The 20487-nt window shown below is 37.3% G+C and overlaps 2 protein-coding genes across 2 annotated transcripts in view; one reads left to right on the top strand and one right to left on the bottom strand.

Moving 5' to 3' along the window:
• idua (alpha-L-iduronidase) overlaps positions 1 to 20487 on the bottom strand; it is a 135832-nt gene that overhangs the window by 98343 nt on the left and 17002 nt on the right. The window lies entirely within an intron of this gene.
• Positions 3961 to 18713, top strand: slc26a1 (solute carrier family 26 member 1). The gene is made up of 3 exons (XM_039750381.1): positions 3961 to 4121; positions 11403 to 12042; positions 15788 to 18713. Exons 2-3 carry the CDS (start codon positions 11443 to 11445, stop codon positions 17309 to 17311), a joined length of 2124 nt encoding a protein of 707 aa, XP_039606315.1. The 5' UTR covers positions 3961 to 4121; positions 11403 to 11442; the 3' UTR covers positions 17312 to 18713.

Here is a 20487-nt window from a genome sequence, read left to right as displayed (position 1 = left end):
TGATGAGACAAAGATTGAACTCTTTGGTGTGAATTCCAGGCATCATGTTTGGAGGAAACCAGGCACCGCTCATCACCAGGCCAATACCATCCCTACAGTGAAGCATGGTGGTGGCAGCATCATGCTGTGGGGATGTTTTTCAGCGGCAGGAACTGGGAGACTAGTCAGGATGAAGGGAAAGATGACTGCAGCAATGTGCAGAGACATCCTGGATGAAAACCTGCTCCAGAGCACTCTTGACCTCAGACTGGGGTGACGGTTCATCTTTCAGCAGGACAACGACCCTAAGCACACAGCCAAGATATCAAAGGAGTGGCTTCAGGACAACTCTGTGAATGTCCTTGAGTGGCCCAGCCGGAGCCCAGACTTGAATCCAATTGAACATCTCTGGAGAGATCTTAAAATGGCTGTGCACCAGCGCTTCCCATCCAACCTGATGAAGCTTGAGAGGTGCTGCAAAGAGGAATGGGTAAAACTGGCCAAGGATAGGTGTGCCAAGCTTGTGGCATCATATTCAAAAAGACTTGAGGCTGTAATTGCTGCCAAAGGTGCATCGACAAAGTATTGAGCAAAGGCTGTGAATACTTATGTACATGTGATTTCTCCGTTTTTTTATTTTTAATAAATTAGCAAAAACCTCAAGTAAACTTTTTTCACATTGTCATTATGGGGAATTCTGAGGAAAAAAATGAATTTAATCCATTTTGGAATAAGACTGCAACATAACAAAATGTGGAAAAAGTGATGCGCTGTGAATACTTTCCGGATGCACTGTAGATAATGATTCTATTACTACTACAACAACAATTACAACCAGGGACACCATTCTATATACCAGGCCCCAGGACATACAGTGGTGTGAAAAACTATTTGCCCCCTTCCTGATTTCTTATTCTTTTGCATGTTTGTCACACAAAATGTTTCTGATCATCAAACACATTTAACCATTAGTCAAATATAACACAAGTAAACACAAAATGCAGTTTTTATTATTTAGGGAGAAAAAAAATCCAAACCTACATGGCCCTGTGTGAAAACGTAATTGCCCCTTGTTAAAAATAACCTAACTGTGGTGTATCACACCTGAGTTCAATTTCCGTAGCCACCCCCAGGCCTGATTACTGCCACATCTGCTTCAATCAAGAAATCACTTAAATAGGAGCTGCCTGACACAGAGAAGTAGACCAAAAGCACCTCAAAAGCTAGACATCATGCCAAGATCCAAAGAAATTCAGGAACAAATGAGAACAGAAGTAATTGAGATCTATCAGTCTGGTAAAGGTTATAAAGCCATTTCTAAAGCTTTGGGACTCCAGCAAACCACAGTGAGAGTCATTATCCACAAATGGCAAAACATGGAACAGTGGTGAACCTTCCCAGGAGTGGCCGGCCGACCAAAATTACCCCAAGAGCGCAGAGGCGACTCATGCGAGAGGTCACAAAAGACCCCAGGACAACGTCTAAAGAACTGCAGGCCTCACTTGCCTCAATTAAGGTCAGTGTTCACGACTCCTCCATAAGAAAGAGACTGTGCAAAAACGGCCTGCATGGCAGATTTCCAAGACGCAAACCACTGTTAAGCAAAAAGAACATTAGGACTCGTCTCAATTTTGCTAAGAAACATCTCAATGATTGCCAAGACTTTTGGGAAAATACCTTGTGGACTGATGAGACAAAAGTTGAACTTTTTGGAAGGCAAATGTCCCATTACATCTGGCATAAAAGGAACACAGCATTTCAGAAAAAGAACATCATACCAACAGTAAAATATGGTGGTGGTAGTGTGATGGTCTGGGGTTGTTTTGCTGCTTCAGGACCTGGAAGGCTTGCTGTGATAGATGGAACCATGAATTCTACTGTCTACCAAAAAATCCTGAAGGAGAATGTCTGGCCATCTGTTCGTCAACTCAAGCTGAAGCGATTTTTGGTGCTGCAACAGGACAATGACCCAAAACACACCAGCAAATCCACCTCTGAATGGCTGAAGAAAAACAAAATGAAGACTTTGGAGTGGCCTAGTCAAAGTCCTGACCTGAATCCAATTGAGATGCTATGGCATGACCTTAAAAAGGCGGTTCATGCTAGAAAACCCTCAAATAAAGCTGAATTACAACAATCCTGCAAAGATGAGTGGGCCAAAATTCCTCCAGAGCGCTGTAAAGACTCACTGCAAGTTATCGCAAACGCTTGATTGCAGTTATTGCTGCTAACGGTGGCACAACCAGTTATTAGGTTCAGGGGCAATTACTTTTCACACAGGGCCATGTATGTTTGGATTTTTTCTCCTAAATAATAAAAACCATCATTTAAAAACTGCATTTTGTGTTTACTTGTGTTATATTTGACTAATGGTTAAATGTGTTTGATGATCAGAAACATTTTGTGTGACAAACATGCAAAAGAATAAGAAATCAGGAAGGGGGCAAATAGTTTTTCACACCACTGTAACTGTCTTAATGGTTTCCTCCTCATCCTCACAGTGTATTGGCCAATCAACAAGAGAGTTACTAACAGAACATTTTCATGGTGTATTTTGTAACATTTCAAACCACAGGTAGAAACAATCTTTGTAAATTGCGTAACTGTCCATGCAGATCACCAGTACCAGTTTTCACACATGCTAGAGCACTATTCCTGTGTACAATTATAACTTGTCAGAGAGTGTATTTCTATGTTCATACTTTTAATCAATTTAAGGATGACAGAATTTCCTATCCTTTATAGATAAATAAACTTAAAAAGTACAAAATTACAACTTATAGAGGATATGTGGCGCAGTGGGTAGCGCTGCTGCCTCGCAGTAAAGAGGCCTGGGTTTGCTTCCCGGGTCCTCCCTACATGGAGTTTGCATGTTCTCCCCGTGTCTGTGTGGGTTTCCTCCCACAGTCCAAAGACATGCAGGTTAGGTGCATTGGCGATCCTAAATTGTCCCTAGTGTGTGCCTGGTTTGTGTATGTGTGTGTGCGCGTGCCCTGCATTGGGCTGGTGCCCTGCCTGGGGTTTTTTTCCTGCCTTGCGCCCTGTGTTGGCTGGGATTGGCTCTAGCAGACCTCCGTGACCCTGTAGTTAGGATATAGCGGGTTGGATAATGGATGGATAGGTATACGTTTATTAAGACCCAGAAATGGAGGAAGGTATTTGCTACTGTTTTGTCTTTGTCTTCAAAAGATATGATCAAGTACAACTTTTGCTTGTTTCTCCATTACCATTTGGTTTATTAAATAATATTGTTTTTGCTAATAAGACATTTTAGACCTGGCTGGAGCAGACCCTAGGAATTGTCCCTTATTACATTTTCTATAATAGAATTCTTATAACATAGTTTCATACGATGTTTCAGGATTTTGTTGCCCAACATTTCTAACTATATACAGAACCTGCAGCCTATCAGCTATACAGTTAGCCGAGAGCTGGAGAGAATTGTCAATCTGCTTCTAGTTGCTCCAATAAGTTTGGAATTTATGTATTTTGATTTTTAGCTTTTTTTCCTATTATTTCTTAACAGTACAAGAAGTTAAATCCAAGCCTTAAGTCTTACATTTGACTTAAGGAGCATTATTGCACAAAGAGAATAATGATAATGGGCATAAAACATTACAGATTGTGCTAAAACCCTTGTGTGCAAAGTACAGATTAATAGTGAATTCGGAGTCTAGAAATAGGTTATGAGGGGAGAAAGAGATAAAAAAAAAATGTCCTAAATAAAACAAAAAATAGTCTGGTGGGTATTGCTTAAGATAAGACAGTTTAAGTAAGTAAAACATTGACTCGAAGTGCCCTTTAGTCCAGGCAAATTGCACAAGTATTGCTTTGATGCATGTACTGGACTTGGTTAGGAGGAAAACAACCAGAACGGCAAGCTAACACACAAGGACTGATTTTTCTCCTCCCTTTTTTTACAAGAGCAGCCTATAAAACAGACATGTGGGTTGCTAGAACTGCCCATTTCTCTATGAATATTACATGAGACACATCATCATAGGCTGTTCACTGGACGGTACAGTCGAGCTGAATTATAGTTCAAGTGGAAGAACACAGAAAAGGCAATACAGTGTACCTCCCATGTGGTTTTCACTTTCATCTTTCTGTGCCTGATGAACAAAGATAACTGCTGTAAACGGGTGAGTACATTTTCAAGATCACTGCAGCACATTTCTGAAAAGGCAGTCTGACTGGCTTTGTCTGGCAATTCAAATGGAAACCCACTCACAGCCAAGTAAACTACACGTAAGCGTGAGTGGTGGTGGGGGTTATCTGTCCATCAGTGAACACAATAGATGCCTTTGAAAAGAAGCAGTCTCAGAAATGGGAGTTTTAAGAAAAGAAAAAAAAAAACACCACTAAAAAAGTGAACAAAAGCAATGTTAAATCTTAAAGCAACTGCAATAAAATTATGAAACAAAAATATCACTTTGGGAAAATACAGAATTTCAGGACATCCTATAGAGTGGCATAAAATTGATTTTTAAAAAATAACATTTTTTCGGTGTGCATTTTAAAAAGAATACATGTTTATAATAATTATTTAGAGGGTATGTTAACTTAACCTGGAAAACATATTTCTTTTCTTTAAATAATAATGCATAAACCACATTTTTTAGCTGAGGCTAAATATCCTGGAAATGACAGTGTTATACTGAAAACTATTTCATAGTGTTTTCTACAAAGGAGAAGACATAGAAAAACACTTCTTGAATTCACCTTTATTCTTGTATTATTACACTATGTCACCACTTTACTTTTATATAGCTGGAAATGTAAAGGAAAAAATATTTTAGAAAAGTATGAAAGTATTGCATCTGTGTTGCATTATGTTTATTGATGTCTCTAAGACAAAATATAATCTAAGTACTTGTTCCAGTTTTACTTTATTTGGGGTAAGGTCATCTTTGTCTAACAGCTCTTATTGCCACTTTCTAAATGCTATACTTGTACCACAAACTGTCATGTGATTTTCTACTTCTGAAATGAAAGCAAATTTAAAAGTGGCAAAAATATTATAAGAAATGTTTGGTTTGGAGATAAGTTACAGCCTAAAGACTACTTGGTGACCATGAAATTGTATGGTGACAGAAAACATTTGTTAAAAAGCCATCTTGCCTGACACTGTCTGCTTATTCGAATTAAAAAAGTAAATGGCAATATTACATCAGCTTATGCCAAAATGTCAAGCTGAAACTAAAATGAAAATAATACCTACAAGTCAAAATATCAGGGAGGCTAAGTAAATGTGCAACCGTTCATGACATTAAAGACATTTTGACATCATCATACAGAAACAGCCTAATGGAGATAAGCCACTGTGAGAAGTCACTTAACAGTAAAACGGCTACTCTTTTTGGTCAGGTAACAGACTGAATGTGGCAAACTGGGTGATCGGATTGTGCACAGTGATGGTTGCACATACAAGAGAGAGGAGGTTAGGAGCATGCAATGATACAGTGCATTGCCGCATTCACCACACGACAAACCAACTCAGGACCTGAGTGCAGCCTTGCAACGGGTGATACCTCAGCACCACACAAGTTCAGATGGAATGGAACAGTGTGAGGTTTTTTTAATGGTGGCTGCTGTGCCAATTCTGCCACCAACCCCCAAGTTTTTCCCTTCAGGTTGGAGGGCCTACATGCAGGGATAGATACAGATTAACGTCATACCCAGGACGCACATACAAGATTAACAATAATTACTGAATGAAGAAATAAAATATATAAGAGTACTACATATTAATTAGATAAGATGGGGATGTTACTCTATGCAATAAATTAGTGAATTGCCAAGTATAAAAATCAGAGTAAGCCACACAATGAACAAGCCCTTAACTGAAGCAAAAAAGTAAATGAAAAGATATTTCAGCATACCACAACCAGCACTGCTAATGAAACAGCTCTCAAATCAAAACAAGGAACTACACTGTGGCCTAGTTTCCACCTGGATATAAAAATATGGCAGTGCGTGATGTATAAAGGTTACTTTGTGTGCTAAAGAGCGTTACTTGCAGACAAATCACATGGAACATATTGAAAAGGCTAGAGAAAGGTCTGCTAAAATAATTCAAAGAATACTGATCATGAAGCTAATGTAACCATTATTCTACTATATCACTATACAAAAATTGCTGCTTTTAACTGCACCTGCTGATTATGAGTGAATGAAGTTGACTGAATTAGCAAAGAGGCTGAAACACAGCTGGAAACGGTAATTTCACTTACACATTTGAAATTATGTTTAGTCTACAGCATTTCTCATAACAAATAAAAAGGTAAAACCAAAAAACTACAGGCATACATGACTAGTGTAGCTAGATGGTCTACAGTTAGAAAACTAAGTACAGAGCAACAATGGAGATGTGTGTAATTAACATATTTCACACTTTTGTTTGAAGAAAAAAGTTCATATATACAATTTGATTCAGAAAGTTTTGAGACCCCTTCACATTTTGTTACATTGCAGACTTATACTAAGATCATTTAAATTATTTTTTTCTTCCAAGAGTTTTCAGGTAAAGTAGGCAGATGTTCTCAGATAAGATAATTATTTAAGGTAAGGAAGACAAGTTTGGAGCCAAGGTAGTTTTTACTTACTAGTTACGGTGTCAGAGAATGGCGGTGTTTTGCATGTTGATTAGCACATGCAAGTAAAAAATGTCACTTATACTGTATATTTTCATTTACAACATGTTTACTATATAAGCATTTTGATTCAAGTGCAACATTGTATGCACTAAATTCTTACTACTATTTAGTTATTTGTTTGTTAACTTTTATCCAAGGAGACTTAAAACATTTCAGATACAATTGGTGCATAGGCAGGTGTCAGTAGTGGGATTTGAATCCACAATCTCAGGGTTTGAGATCCAAAGTCTTAACTACAATACTACACTGCAAATGAGCATTAAAAATACATTTTAATGTAACCTTGCTGTCTTGAAATAATTACGCAAAAGCACCACAGCACTACACTGAGTAGCACTGCCACATAAATGTTATCTGATTTCCCTTTTGTCTCTTTGCCATCCTCGTTGTAAACCCTGTGGCTACCCAAGCACCTGTAAGATGGTGGTGGTGTGGGGGAAATCAGGTACATTGAGGACCTTTTGGGGGGCGTGGTCTGTTCTTGTTGCTTCCAGGGGGTTGTCATGGAGAAAGGATGCTAAGATACAGTTAAAAAAGGCATGAGCAGGGAGGTTTTCAACACAACTGCAACTACAGAAAAAAAACAGCAAATGTAGACTATCCATGGCCAGAGAAAAGATTGCCTCACCCAGATTGGGGCCCACTCCCACTTATGGAGGTGGCCACCTCGAAGACTTCGCCACCTGACCCACTCTGGAATAGAAGCAGAAGGGACAGCCAGAAGAAATTAATGTGGGTGAGCTAAAAGCGATCCTTGCTTGTCTGGAATAGCGCATTTGGAGACTCTTGGAAAAACAGATAAAGGAAAAAGGACTGATATTATCATGTGTCAGAACTGCTTGGACTTTGTGGGTTATCTGTGTCAATGGTTTTCTTTCTTTCGAGTTATATGCGTACTGTATTTGTTGGGGTGTGGAGGGAGCTGTGTTCACGAATTTGGTTGCTGCCATTAATGTTTGTATAGTTTTATAAGATTGATTCAATACAATTACTTTCACCTTGTCTGTTTTCCACTGTCATTTTGTTGATATTGTGTAAGCCATATTATTTAATCTATCAGCATCTCAGGAAGGGATTCGAGGGTGATTTGGGGTTGAACTGCTATCCGACTCAAATACACCACCAAAAGTGGTGTTGTATAGTGAAACCATCTGGGAAAGGGCGAACCATTATAACTGTATGTACCTAGCAGTGTTTTAATGAAATAGGAAGAATGCAGCGAATTTTATATCCTTTAGAATGATTGAAAGTCAGCAATATACACACTCTTAAAAGCTTTATTCAGGTCGGCAACCAGAAAAACACTGCAGTATATAACTTATTTTACTTCATACAGTATATTCTAATGCTTAAGTCCATTTCTTTTTTTGTTGCCATCAAAATTCTCTTATGAGAAGGTCTTTGCTTAATTGTTCCATTTACCAATAAGAAGTCACAGGCACACATATTATGATTTAAGCAGCAAATATACCTTATGGTGGATTGACACCCAGACAACGATTGGTTTCTGCCTTGCACATATTACTATAAGTGCCGCTTTTCTATACCTATTAAACTGCATAATTGAAATGAATGGACAGATGGATATGTAATCCTGTGGATAAGCAGCTGATTTCTTGTCTAGACCACTTGTGTCTGATCATTACAAAAGGATAGCTCATTAACAGCAAAATATCAAGTCATTACCAGTTTTTAAAAATAGACTTAAATGTTATCAGTTTACTAAATCTTTTCCATAATTCTGTTATCTTTTACTGGCACCGTTTTATATTCTTTTAACGTTTTCTTATGCTTTGTACCAAGTCCTTGGGCACTGAAGGCCATGTTATAAATGAAAAATTATTATTATTATTTTTAGTAGTAGTAGTAGTAATAGTAGTAGTGATACTAACATAAATTGTTTCTTCATTTATTAAAAAAAAACACATTTAGAAATATCCAACGTGACGTTCAATTAAATGCAAAATAATTTAATGTGAAGCCACAGGGACTTCTATGATGAAAGCTGAGAAAATACTGTAAGAAGCAGCACAAGTAATAAATAGCCTCTGACATTTCTATCATAAGCCCTGCCATTGACCCATTATGAAGCATAAAAATCTATCTCCGAGATAAAACAGTGGAAGTTTTTAGTCGCACATGATGCCTAAAAACCACTAAGAGCCATTCAAGTTCTTTGAAAATCCTTGAAACTAATTTTCTTCCTATATGAGTAATGTTTTCAGAAGTAAAGCAAGTTCACACTGAAAGGAAAAAATAAGCCTTCACTGCTGAAATAAACAAAGCAGTAGCAAAATCAAATAAATTACCCAAAGGTTTACAACAATAACCTAATTAACAGAGCAGCAGATGCTACTTTATATGTGTCAATAAAGTTTTTTTGCAATTTTCTGCTTTTCACAAAAAATATTTCTGTTTTGCATCACTGGATACTAATTAAGGGAAAAAAAAAACATCAAGGGCTTTAAACCTTAACTAGTTAACTAAAATCAAGGCAAAATAAGTATGTTCCTTCAGTAGTAATAATTAGCTACAAATTAAAAAAGTGGTTGGATAGGAAGCTTGTAGGCACTGCAGCCGAAAACCTATACTGTCCATATTTATTGCCAATGTGTGCTTGTTTAGCATATAATAAAAATAATAATACATTTTATTTATTGTGCCCCTTCTTTGTGCTCAATTGTTAGTTCTGAAAATTATACCTGAAAACTTTTGTGTTATTATTTGGATACATGACTGGGTCTTTTTCATATTTCTTATAAGACTTCTTTAACCGCCAGATTACACTAACCAGAGAGCCATACAAGGTAAGGATGAACTCAACACACCAGAGAATGGGCAAAGAAGTGCAAAGCTTACATTCAACTCGAAACAACAAATCTTTGATGATTACTAGTTAATGTCATAATTAACACCAAAGTTCATGAAGAACAGAAACGGTCTAAAAAGATCTTAAAAATCCAAAGTAGTCCCAAAATATGTTATGTGAAGAAATGGGACTGAAAAAAGGTTTGACACTGAGGGAAAATTCACTCCACAGCTGGAAAGAGAAGGTGAAATACATAGGCAGGACGAGATGGAACAGTGACCTTACAGTTTTTCTCAGGAAAACTGCATTTGTATTATTCATAGTTACATTGATCTAAATACCCAACATATACAAATTATAAATGAATAACACAACTATAATGCAGTTTCCACCTTGCACACAAAATAATGAAAAATGATAATTCCTAGTTCTACTGAACTTTTTACCTAATCACATACTGTATTCTTAGTTAAGACTGTTGATTCTAAATTTGCAACAATGAAAGGTTTTTTCAAAAGCACACATGGCTGTTGAGAAATATAAACATTATGAGAATCTTTACTAATTTATCAATCCTTCATTTACTAACCTCGCTTATTCTAACTGAACATACTTTTAGTGCTTTGCTTATTAGTATTTTGAAAATCAACACTATGGACACCAAGGTGCACACATCTCCCCAAACACCTGACACAACAGACAGAGGCACAAGTCCCAGCACAACACAGGTTTTATTTCAGTGCAGACGTGGTTTTTCCTTGTTCACCACTGTAAATATAAGCACCGGTAAACCCCAAAAATACAGTCCCTTTCTTCTCCTTGTCTCTTCTGCCTCCACTCCTCCCTCAAGCTTCGTCCTCCACCTCCCGACTCTGGCTCTCTGACTAGAGTGGGATGGCCCCTTTTATAGAGCACTCAGAAGTGCTCCATGTGCTCCACAATCTTCTTTCAGTTGCACTTCCAGGTATGCAGAGGAGGGCTCAGCCATTCTCCATCGCCCTATGGTGGTGGCCACTGGCCCCAGCAGGGTTGAGCTTTCATGCTCCAAACCCATGGCACAGTCGCAAGCCAGGGGGGCTGACCTCTGTTGTCCCAGGGGAGGTATTATCGCGTGCAGCTGCAGCTCTTTAGCAGGATGTATAGTAGGATGTGTCAGGATGTACAGCAGTTTCATCCAAACACAACTCATAAGAAATTTAAAACTACCCACATAATGAAAGAAAAATCTTAAAGGGAGAAATTAAGCCTAGATAAATAAACTGATTGGAAAGAACCTGACCATGGTGTGGAGCCTTTGATGACCAAAGAGTGGGATCCAGAGGGTTCTGCACATTTGTACGGTACAGAAAGCATAACACAAGCAACTTATAGTTTAATGTTAATATATTATGTAAAAAGCACTTAAAACAGCCAGTACTAAATGTCTATCAGTACAGAAATAGTGAATATTAAACTTGCTCCTAAGTAACAATGGTAACAGTTTTCATTCAAACCAATTCTTGTTTTTGATCACACTACTGTCTTTGTCAAACATTACCCTAATCTTATTGATACCTGCCTTGTCCTAATTTTTGGTGCTTATGAATTTGCAAAATGTTATTTCACTAAACTACAGAGTACATAATAGCTCTTAAGTATTTTTTACATCCTATTTAAAACTGTACGGATATTTACAGGAAAAGTGACAAGTTGTGCTGACACAAGGCACTACATATTTAAAAAAAAAAAACTGAACCCAGCACTTTTAAACAATTGATATAGATATTCAGCTTTAATTTATATCTTAGGACACAAAGCCTTAAAGAACATAGGGTTATTTTCTGTATAGTGTACTAGGTCTAAATATATATTAACCATAACTTCAGCTCAGATTCACAATATGAAGGTTAATTTTCTTTTAAACTTAACTAAATATGTGTAATAAATAATGAAAAAAAAACTTTATTTTTGTTTTCTAGAAGCTATCCACCGTACGAAGAAAAGCAACAAGACACTGAAATGGAAGAAGCGAAATTGGATTTGTACTTCCAATTGCACAGAAAAGAACCAGAACAAAAGAATATCAAAAGACTCATCAAAAGCAAAATACAAAAAAGTTGCTCCTTCTCTTTTAAAAAAGTTCAGTCTGCTTTAACTGGATTTTTCCCAGTTGTCAAATGGCTGCCAAAGTACAGGTTTAAAGAATACGTGTGGGGAGATGTCATGTCAGGCTTAATTATTGGAATAATCCTGGTTCCACAAGCCATTGCCTACTGCCTTCTAGCTGGTTTACAGCCCATCTATGGCCTTTACACTTCTTTCTTCAGTAATATTATCTACTTCCTCATGGGAACCTCCAGGCACATCTCCGTGGGCATCTTTAGCCTGCTGAGTCTTATGGTTGGTCAAGTAGTGGATAGGGAGGTACAGCTAGCCGGCTTTGATCTGAGTGAGGACAATCGTTGGGAAGGTATAAGCCCTGAAGACCTTTTTAACTCCAGTAAAACTAATGTGTCATCAGTGAATTTAACTTTGGGAGTATTCAACATGGAATGTGGGAAAGAATGCTATGCAATTGGTGTGGCAACAGCATTAACTTTTTTAGCTGGAGTGTACCAGGTAATAATATTGTACTTTAACTTTTGAACATAGAGCGCCATATTCTTTCACTTAGTTCCTTATTTTACTCTGTTCACGGGGCTGTCATAAAATATTCAGATCCCTTCACTTTCTGCACACATTTTTATGAGTTAGATTTACTTTAAAAATGATACATTTGCCATTTTGGCACATCAATATGCATTTAATAACCCAAAAGTGAAATATGCTTTGAGAAAGGTTTTTACATTTATTAAAAATGAAATCTCTCATTTATATAAGTATTTCAACCCTTAATTCAGTCATTTGTAGAATCATTTTGTCAATTACAGCTTTGAGTCTTCTTAAATAGTCTCCACAAGCTTTGCACATCTGTATTTAGGCAGTTTATTCCATTCTTCTTGGCAGCTCTTTTAGACTGGATGGAAAGCAGCTGTAAACTGCCAGCTTCAGGTCTCTCCACAGATGGCCTTGGGAGTTTAAGTCTGGGCTTTGGATGGGCCACTCAAGGGCAGACAGAGACTTGTACCAATGTCACTCCAGCTTTGTCTTGGCTGTGGTCATTGATGTGCTGAAAGGTAAGCAGTCACCCCATTCTGTGGTGAAGTTGCACTCTGGAGCAGTTTTTCTTTAATGACCTCTCTGTATTTGGCTGCATTAATCCTTCCCTCAACTCTGACCAGTTTCCCTGTACCTGCTGTTAAGAACCACCCCCAAAGCATGATGCTGCCACCATCATGCTACTCTGTGATATTAGGCAGGTGAAAAGCAGTGACTGGTTTTCGTCAGACATAGTGCTTGAGCCCAAAGAGTTCAATTTTTGTCTTATAAGACCAGATAAACAACTCTGAGAGCATGTAGATAATAGATTAACTCTTTGAGAGCTGAATATATTTTACAAAAAACATAGTTTTCTGAAAAGCAATGGTTTAACATAGAAATCAAAATTAAACATCTGTTGCTGCATGCCGTGGCTGCCAGTTTGCCAAGAATGTGTGACAGGCGTGCTGCCAGGCTGTCTTTGTGTGGCTGGGGCAGCAGCAGTGGTCACTGTCACAGTTTATTGCAATCTGGTTTATACCTCTTATAATTGTTAAGTGGCAGTCCTCCCAGGCGAACAATGCCGTAGGCGTGTCAGCTACTCGAACCTGTTCAGCACCACGATTAGCTGGGGACTAGTCAGCTGAAGCTGGAACCTCACATTCATTTTCTATCACTTGTATCAAAATCTGACTAGTCATAGTCCAGTTCAGAGAGAATAGGCAGAATGTTGTCCACAAAATATTTTGACTTACACGTCCGCTTTGATCTCTCACAGGAGCACAGGACATCTCGGTCAAGACCAATGAAGCTAACTTTCCTTCTAGCAATGAGAGTCCAACTAAAACATAACGGTTGGTTTTGTCACCGTTTAGAGTTGATTAACCATTGTCAACTCCTCCTTTTGACAAAAATCAACATCGGCCCTAAAAGAGTTAAATGGTGTTTGATAAACTGTAAGTAGGCTGTCATATACCTTTTACTCAAGAATGTCTAGGAGTAGAGTAGAGTAGGAATAGAGTATCTACTCTACGATAAATGCGTGATTGATGGAGCGCTGCATAAATGATTGTCCTTCCCAAAGTTCTCCCATCTCAGAAGATGATTTCTGAAGCTCCATTTGAGTGACCATTGGGTTCTTGGTCACCTCCCAGGACCAAGGCCCTTCTTGCCAGGTTACTCAGTTCGGCCAGTTTGTCATTTCTTCCATTTCATAATTATTGAAGCTACACTGCTCATTGGAACACTCAACCATTTACAAATGGCCCTTGCCCTCATCTTTTGCACAATTTGATTGCGGACGTCTAAAGAGTTCTTTGGACTTCATGGCTTGGTTTTTATCCTTCCTGCAGCATGAATTGTGGTACTGTACATACACAGGTGTATGCCTTTTAAAACAATGTCCATTCAATTCAGTTTGCCATGGGTGGACTCCCATCAAGTTCCAGACACATCTCAAGGATAATTAAAGCAAAAGGGATATACCTGAGCACAACATGTGCCACAGCAAAGGGTCTGAATACTTAAATGATTGATCGATTTCAGTTTTGTTTTATTTTTAAAAAAATTGTAAACCTTTTTGAAAACATGCATTCACTTTGTCGTTATGGGTTGTGAAGTGTAGCTTGATGGGCAAAAATGGCAAATTTATCCATTTATCCATCCAAATGAAATCTACAACACAAGGAACAGAGCAGAAAGTGAATACTTCCTGAATGCATATATCCAGTAGTATACTGAAAGGTGACATTAAGAAAAAAAAATATTTTATTTTTCCCCCCAGAAAAATGTCATAATAAGTATATCACCTCACTTAGTCTAAATTTAAAGCAAATGCTATAATGTAAGTGATGTAGCACCTCTTCCTGTGAGTTTTTAAAAGGCAGAAGGGTATCTCCTTTGCTATTCAGGTTGTTCCAGAACTCTCAAGAAACTATGAATAAGTGGTTGATTTTTTCCAAGTTAAAATTATTTTCCAAAGTGGTCTACCAATGTCTGATATGGATATTGAAATATTTAGCCAAAAAAAGTGATGGATTTGATTAATCAATTATTTTGAAGTTTTTTCAATCCATGGTATGAGCCTAGACCAGGGGTCCCAAATTCTGGTCCTGGAGGGCCCTGGCAGCTGCAGGTTTTCATTCTAACCCTTTTCTTAATTAGTGACCTGTTTTAGCTGCTAATTAATTTCTTTTAAATTCATTTTACAGTACTTGATTTGCTCTTGAAGATTCATACCCCTTAATTGTTTCTTTTTCCTTAAATAGCAGCCAAACAATCTATCTATCTATCTATCTATCTAAAATGAACCAAAACATGACCAGCAAACTGTGTCGATCATACAATATCTGAAAATAAAGAAAGGTGAAGGTCTTAGGGATGCTGATCCGCTCAGGCCCCAAAAACATTTTACCAGTGCTCTTGATAGAAAAGAGAAAATCAACAGTTTCGAAAATGTATGCTATTGAACAATGAGAGCAGCAACAAGCCATGGAATTAAAGAACGAGTTTAATTAATAACAAGAATCAGAGTCTAATTAAAAAAACTGTTGGCTCTTTTACTTCACATTTAATTTCTGTTTGAGTGCCATTTAATGAAAGAAATCAAGCAATTCAGAGGAAGGATGAAGAATTTCAGGGGAACAAATCTTAAAAAACAAGTCAATTAAAATTAATTCAAAAGAAGTAATTAGCAGCAAAAACAGTAGACTAATTAGGGTTAGAAAACCTGCAGCCACTAGGGCCTTCCAGGACTGGAGTAGGAGACACCTGACCTAGAAATTATATAGACAAATTCTATACAAGTAACTGAAAAGATTACCATAGTCATTTGACGTAATTAACACAATATTGCAAATATGGATGCACTACATTCCTCTCATTCCTAATGTTACATTATACCTTTTAAATAGTTTCTGTAAGTTGCTAGAGGTTGAGAATGTTATATCACCATAAAAACATAAAGCTATCTCAGCTTCTCTTTTAAATATTAATATACATAGAGTATAAGAGTTAACCATGACAAATGGTGAGAACATTTTTTGTGCATTTCTTTTTTTCTTAACCCTAATTGATTGTTAAAATAAAAACAAAAGCTTTTTAAATTTTCAATCAATCTATGCTATATTATTTATTTTCTAAAATGTTACATGGAATTTAAAATAAATACTCTACTTTAAATTAATTGTACTGTAAGTGTGACTTTCTCCTTTTTGTGTTCTCCTAGGTGCTGATGGCAGTTCTGCGACTGGGATTTGTCTCAATATACCTTTCATCTCCAATGCTGGATGGCTTTGCCACAGGTGCCTCACTTACCATTTTAACTGTACAAGCCAAGTACCTCCTTGGGGTCAAAATCCCTCGCCACCAAGGATTTGGCAATTTTGTGATTACATGGATAAACATTTTAAAAAACATTCATAAGACTAATTTTTGTGACCTCATCACCAGTGCCTTATGCATTTCAGTTCTGGTAGCTGCCAAAGAACTTGGTGACCGTTATAAGCACAAATTAAAGATACCTCTGCCAACAGAACTGTTTGTGGTAGTAACAGCCACTTTAGTGTCCCATTTTGCAGACCTCAATGGTGTCTATGGATCCAGCATATCAGGAGCAATTCCCACTGGCTTCATTATGCCACAAGTGCCCAGTTTAAATCTAATGTCAAGGGTAGCTTTAGATGCTATACCTCTTGCAGTAATTAGCTTTGCATTTACAGTTTCCCTATCAGAGATGTTTGCTAAAAAACACGGATACACTGTACGGCCTAACCAGGAGATGCTAGCCATTGGGTTCTGTAATATCATACCTTCTTTTTTTCATTGTTTTACCACAAGTGCTGCTCTTGCCAAAACAATGGTTAAAGACTCAACAGGCTGCCAGACACAAGTTTCTAGTGTAATCAGTGCCCTGGTAGTTCTCCTTGTCCTTCTGTTCTTTGCACCCCTGTTTTATTCTCTACAAAAGTGTGTGCTGGCTTGCATTATCATTGTCAGCTTAAGAGGTGCCTTGCGCAAATTTAGGGACGTGCCCAAGCAGTGGCGTATCAGCAAGGTGGACACTCTGATCTGGATAGTCAGCATGCTGTCTGCAGCTTTAATCAGCACAGAAATGGGACTGCTGGTTGGAGTTGTATTCTCTATGTTTTGCATAGTGGCAAGGACTCAGCTTCCTCATGTAGCCATTTTGGGTCAGATTCAGGGGTCTGTTTTCTATGAGGATGCCGGAGAATATGAAAATCTTACAGCTGTACCGAAAGTCAAGATTTTCCGCTTCCAAGCACCACTCTACTATGCAAATAAAGATTTTTTCTTGAGATCGTTGTACAAGGCAACAAGGCTTGACCCATTACTGGAAATTGCCAAAAGAAATAAAGCAGAGAAGAAAGCAAAACAGTTGGCTGCCAAGCGGGCAAAGGAAAATGTACAAGATAATGGAAACTGTCAAGTCAACCAAATCCTGGTTCCTAAGAATCATGAATTTCACACAATTGTATTAGACTGTTCTGCCATTCAATTTCTGGACACATCTGGCATAAGCACTTTAAAGGGAGTTCGTAATGACTATAAGGAAGTTGGCATTAGTTTTCTTCTTGCTTCCTGCAACCCATGTGTGTTAGATACACTAAAACGTGCCAGCTACTTTGGACCAAATGAAAAAGATATTAGTACACTAATGTTTTATACTATACACAGTGCTGTTCAGTTTGCAGGAAGAAGAGAAATTGCAGCATTTGATTCAGAAGTGTAGCACTACCAGCACATTTGAATCGATTGCCTATAAGCAAATAGTTACAGAAAGAATTTTCAGTATTCAAAAGAAATACTCTCATAAATGCATGATTTCAGAGCGGGTTGTACAATAACATATGAACAACATTAGAACAAATCAGCCTTTCCGTTTCTATTTTTTTTTAACCTGATACAAGGTCAGAGGGACCATAAAGGAGGAACTGGTTCTAGATAGGAAGCCAAAGTAAAACGGACACACACGTAATTAATACAAATGGACATTAGAGCAATTCTGAGACATCAATCAACTTGATATTACATATATGAAATATTGAAGTAAATCCTTGTGAAAATGGAGAGATTATGTAAACCCCAAACAAAACTCATCCATAGCATTTCCATGTTCCTCATTTCAGGTAGATAACTATTGTATATACATTAAGTCAGAAATCATAAAATTTTAGCAGATGTTAATCCAAAATCATGAACACATCTACACTATTTTTGTAACACCATATTCAGGTTTTTCTTAAAAATGAAAGGCTGAGATCGACTTTCTTAGTGCATCAATAAGTGCCTTACTTTGTAAAAATTAAATATCTATTTTAGTGAAGGGACAATGAGAATACAAAGTAAAATATTTTGATGTAAAACTATGTTTGCCATATTACAATTATGAATTTAAAAAGACAATGAGCACTTAAACAGAAAACAAATCATTTACCCAATTATAGTTTTGTCTATACTTTCAGAATTTTGCTACTACTGTATACAGTAACTTCAGTCAGGTAAACTGACACGCTTAGCAAGAAATTGAAGTCTGAACAATATTCTGCATCATGGCCTAAACACGTGTAAATTTCAGTGAAAGAAAACTACCTCAACATACAAGTGCTTTCCAAAGTAATCAAGTAATATATTTGAAGAATTTCTTTATTTACATAATTTGCTAAACAACACTTATATAAGAACACTAACTGCACTGTGTGTAGACTAAATGTTTCATTGTACAATTGATGAACGGAAATACGATGAAGCATTATTGTTAACTTTCACTTTGCAAATGTGCAACACTTTAGGAATTACTTGATTTACTGCTAATGTAGCAAAAGCTGCTATTAGGTTTGTAGGGCATTAGCTATTTATTGAGAATATAGGGAGAGCTAGCTGATAAAAAAAAATCACAAGAATTTTAATGTTTTATTATTATGCTTAGCTTGACTAAAGAGAATGACTTTGTGTTGGGCATTTGCTGGTCAGATGTCCTACAACGTTAATTGAAATTCACTTTTCCTATATTCTGTACTGTACCAGTTGAAAGAATGTACAAAAAGTCATCTTTGCATCTAATAAGGATATAAAAATTAAAGATAAAAAACATATGCAGTGGAGGACTTGCATTTTTCTTTCAAAACATATGGCTGTTTTCTAAATAAAAGTGAAAAATATCTGAAAATATTTTATACAGTATAGAGCAGGGGTTGCCAACTCCAGTCCTGGAGGACCACCCTGGCTGCTGGTTTTCATTCTAACCCTTTTCTTAATGATTGACGTGTTTTGGCTGCTAATTAACTTCTTTTCAATTCATTTTATTTGACTTGCTCTTGAAGACTCAGACCCCTTAAATGTTCTTTTTCCTTAATTAGCAGCCAAACAATAAAGAGATAGAAAATGAGCCAAAACAACTGGTGTCCATCACACAATATCTGAAAAACAGTAACGGCATACTGCATAATAACATGCAGTGAAAACATTTGACTTGAGCATTCATAGTTTTCATACGCTTTCTCTGTCTCTGGTTAGCATTCATTTGCTCAGAGGTTGATGCACTTGCTGCTTCCTGAGCAGCTCTTCTCTTCTCCACCCTAGCGGCCCGCTGCTTCTCTTCTTTCGTCGGCGTCTTTTTGCGTTAAAACTGATTAAGTTAGTTTTTGTGTTGCAATTACTTATTACGTTTTCTTTAATTTTTCACTTAGGCTGACAGTCTTCAATCTGTCTCAAGAATAATTAAAGATATGAAGAGATAGGGGAAGTGACCACGAAGGTGGTAGGGAATGAGAACAGCACCTATACGCATGCGCCGCACGGCCACCTGCTGTGTGCTGCCGAGAGTCGATTCTACAATAAAATAAAACAAAAATAAAAAGAGTAAGAAAAATCATCGTCCCGAAAGCGGATAGTAGACGTCACGTAGTATATGTGTACCAAATTTCAAGTCAATAGGTGAAACGGTTTGCAAGCTTCAGGTGATTTAAAATCCTGGACAGACAAACGAACAGTCATGGTAGCGTATTATATAAGAAGATAAAGAAAGATGAAGGTCTCAGAAATGCTGATCTGCCCAGGTCCCCAAAAAATTTTATCAAAGCTCTTAGAAAAGAGAAAATCAACAATTTCAGAAATGTCTGCTATTACACAATGACAGCAGCAACAAGCAATGGAATTAAAGAACGAGTTTAATTAATAACAAGACTCTGCACCTCATTAAGCAGCTCGTTAGAGTGAAAGTGGTTGGAGTTTGAGGCCCTGACTTAGTCTGTCAAAATACATTTTGAAATTGAAAATCCTCCTCGCTCCGTCATTCATTGGTCAAGAGTCATCTCTTCAATTCAAAAACAGTGACTTGCATTTCCTGTTTATGATGTGTGTTGATTTTTCTGTTAAGAATTTATTTAACTAATATTTTTTAGAAAATGTATGTGCATGACAAATGGCATATTCATTATATGACACATGTAACTCAAGACTTTTTTTTTCTTCCATGGATGTTTTCAGGTCATTTTTCATTGTACATCATTAGTCATTATTGGCTTGAACTATGTCAGGGGTGGCCAACTCCAATCCTGGATAGCAACAGTGGCTGCAGGTTTTTGTTCCAACTCAGTTGCTCAAATCCTATATGGTGTTCCACAAGGCTCTATCCTAGGTCCGCTGCTTTTTCAATCTACATGCTTCCGTTAGGTCAGATTATCTCGGGGCATAACGTGAGTTACCACAGCTATGCTGATGACACGCAGCTGTATTTATCAATAGCACCTGATGACCCCGACTCTGTTGTTTCACTAACACAATGTCTTACTTGTGTTTCTAAATGGATGAATAGTAATTTTCTCAAGCTAAATGAAGAGAAAACAGAAATTTTAGTGATTGGCAATAATGGATATAATGAGGTTATTAGAAATAAACTTGATGCAT

Source organism: Polypterus senegalus, chromosome 4, assembly GCF_016835505.1.
Source record: "Polypterus senegalus isolate Bchr_013 chromosome 4, ASM1683550v1, whole genome shotgun sequence".
Lineage (NCBI taxonomy): Eukaryota > Metazoa > Chordata > Cladistia > Polypteriformes > Polypteridae > Polypterus > Polypterus senegalus.
This window is presented reverse-complemented; position numbering and strand designations above follow the sequence as displayed.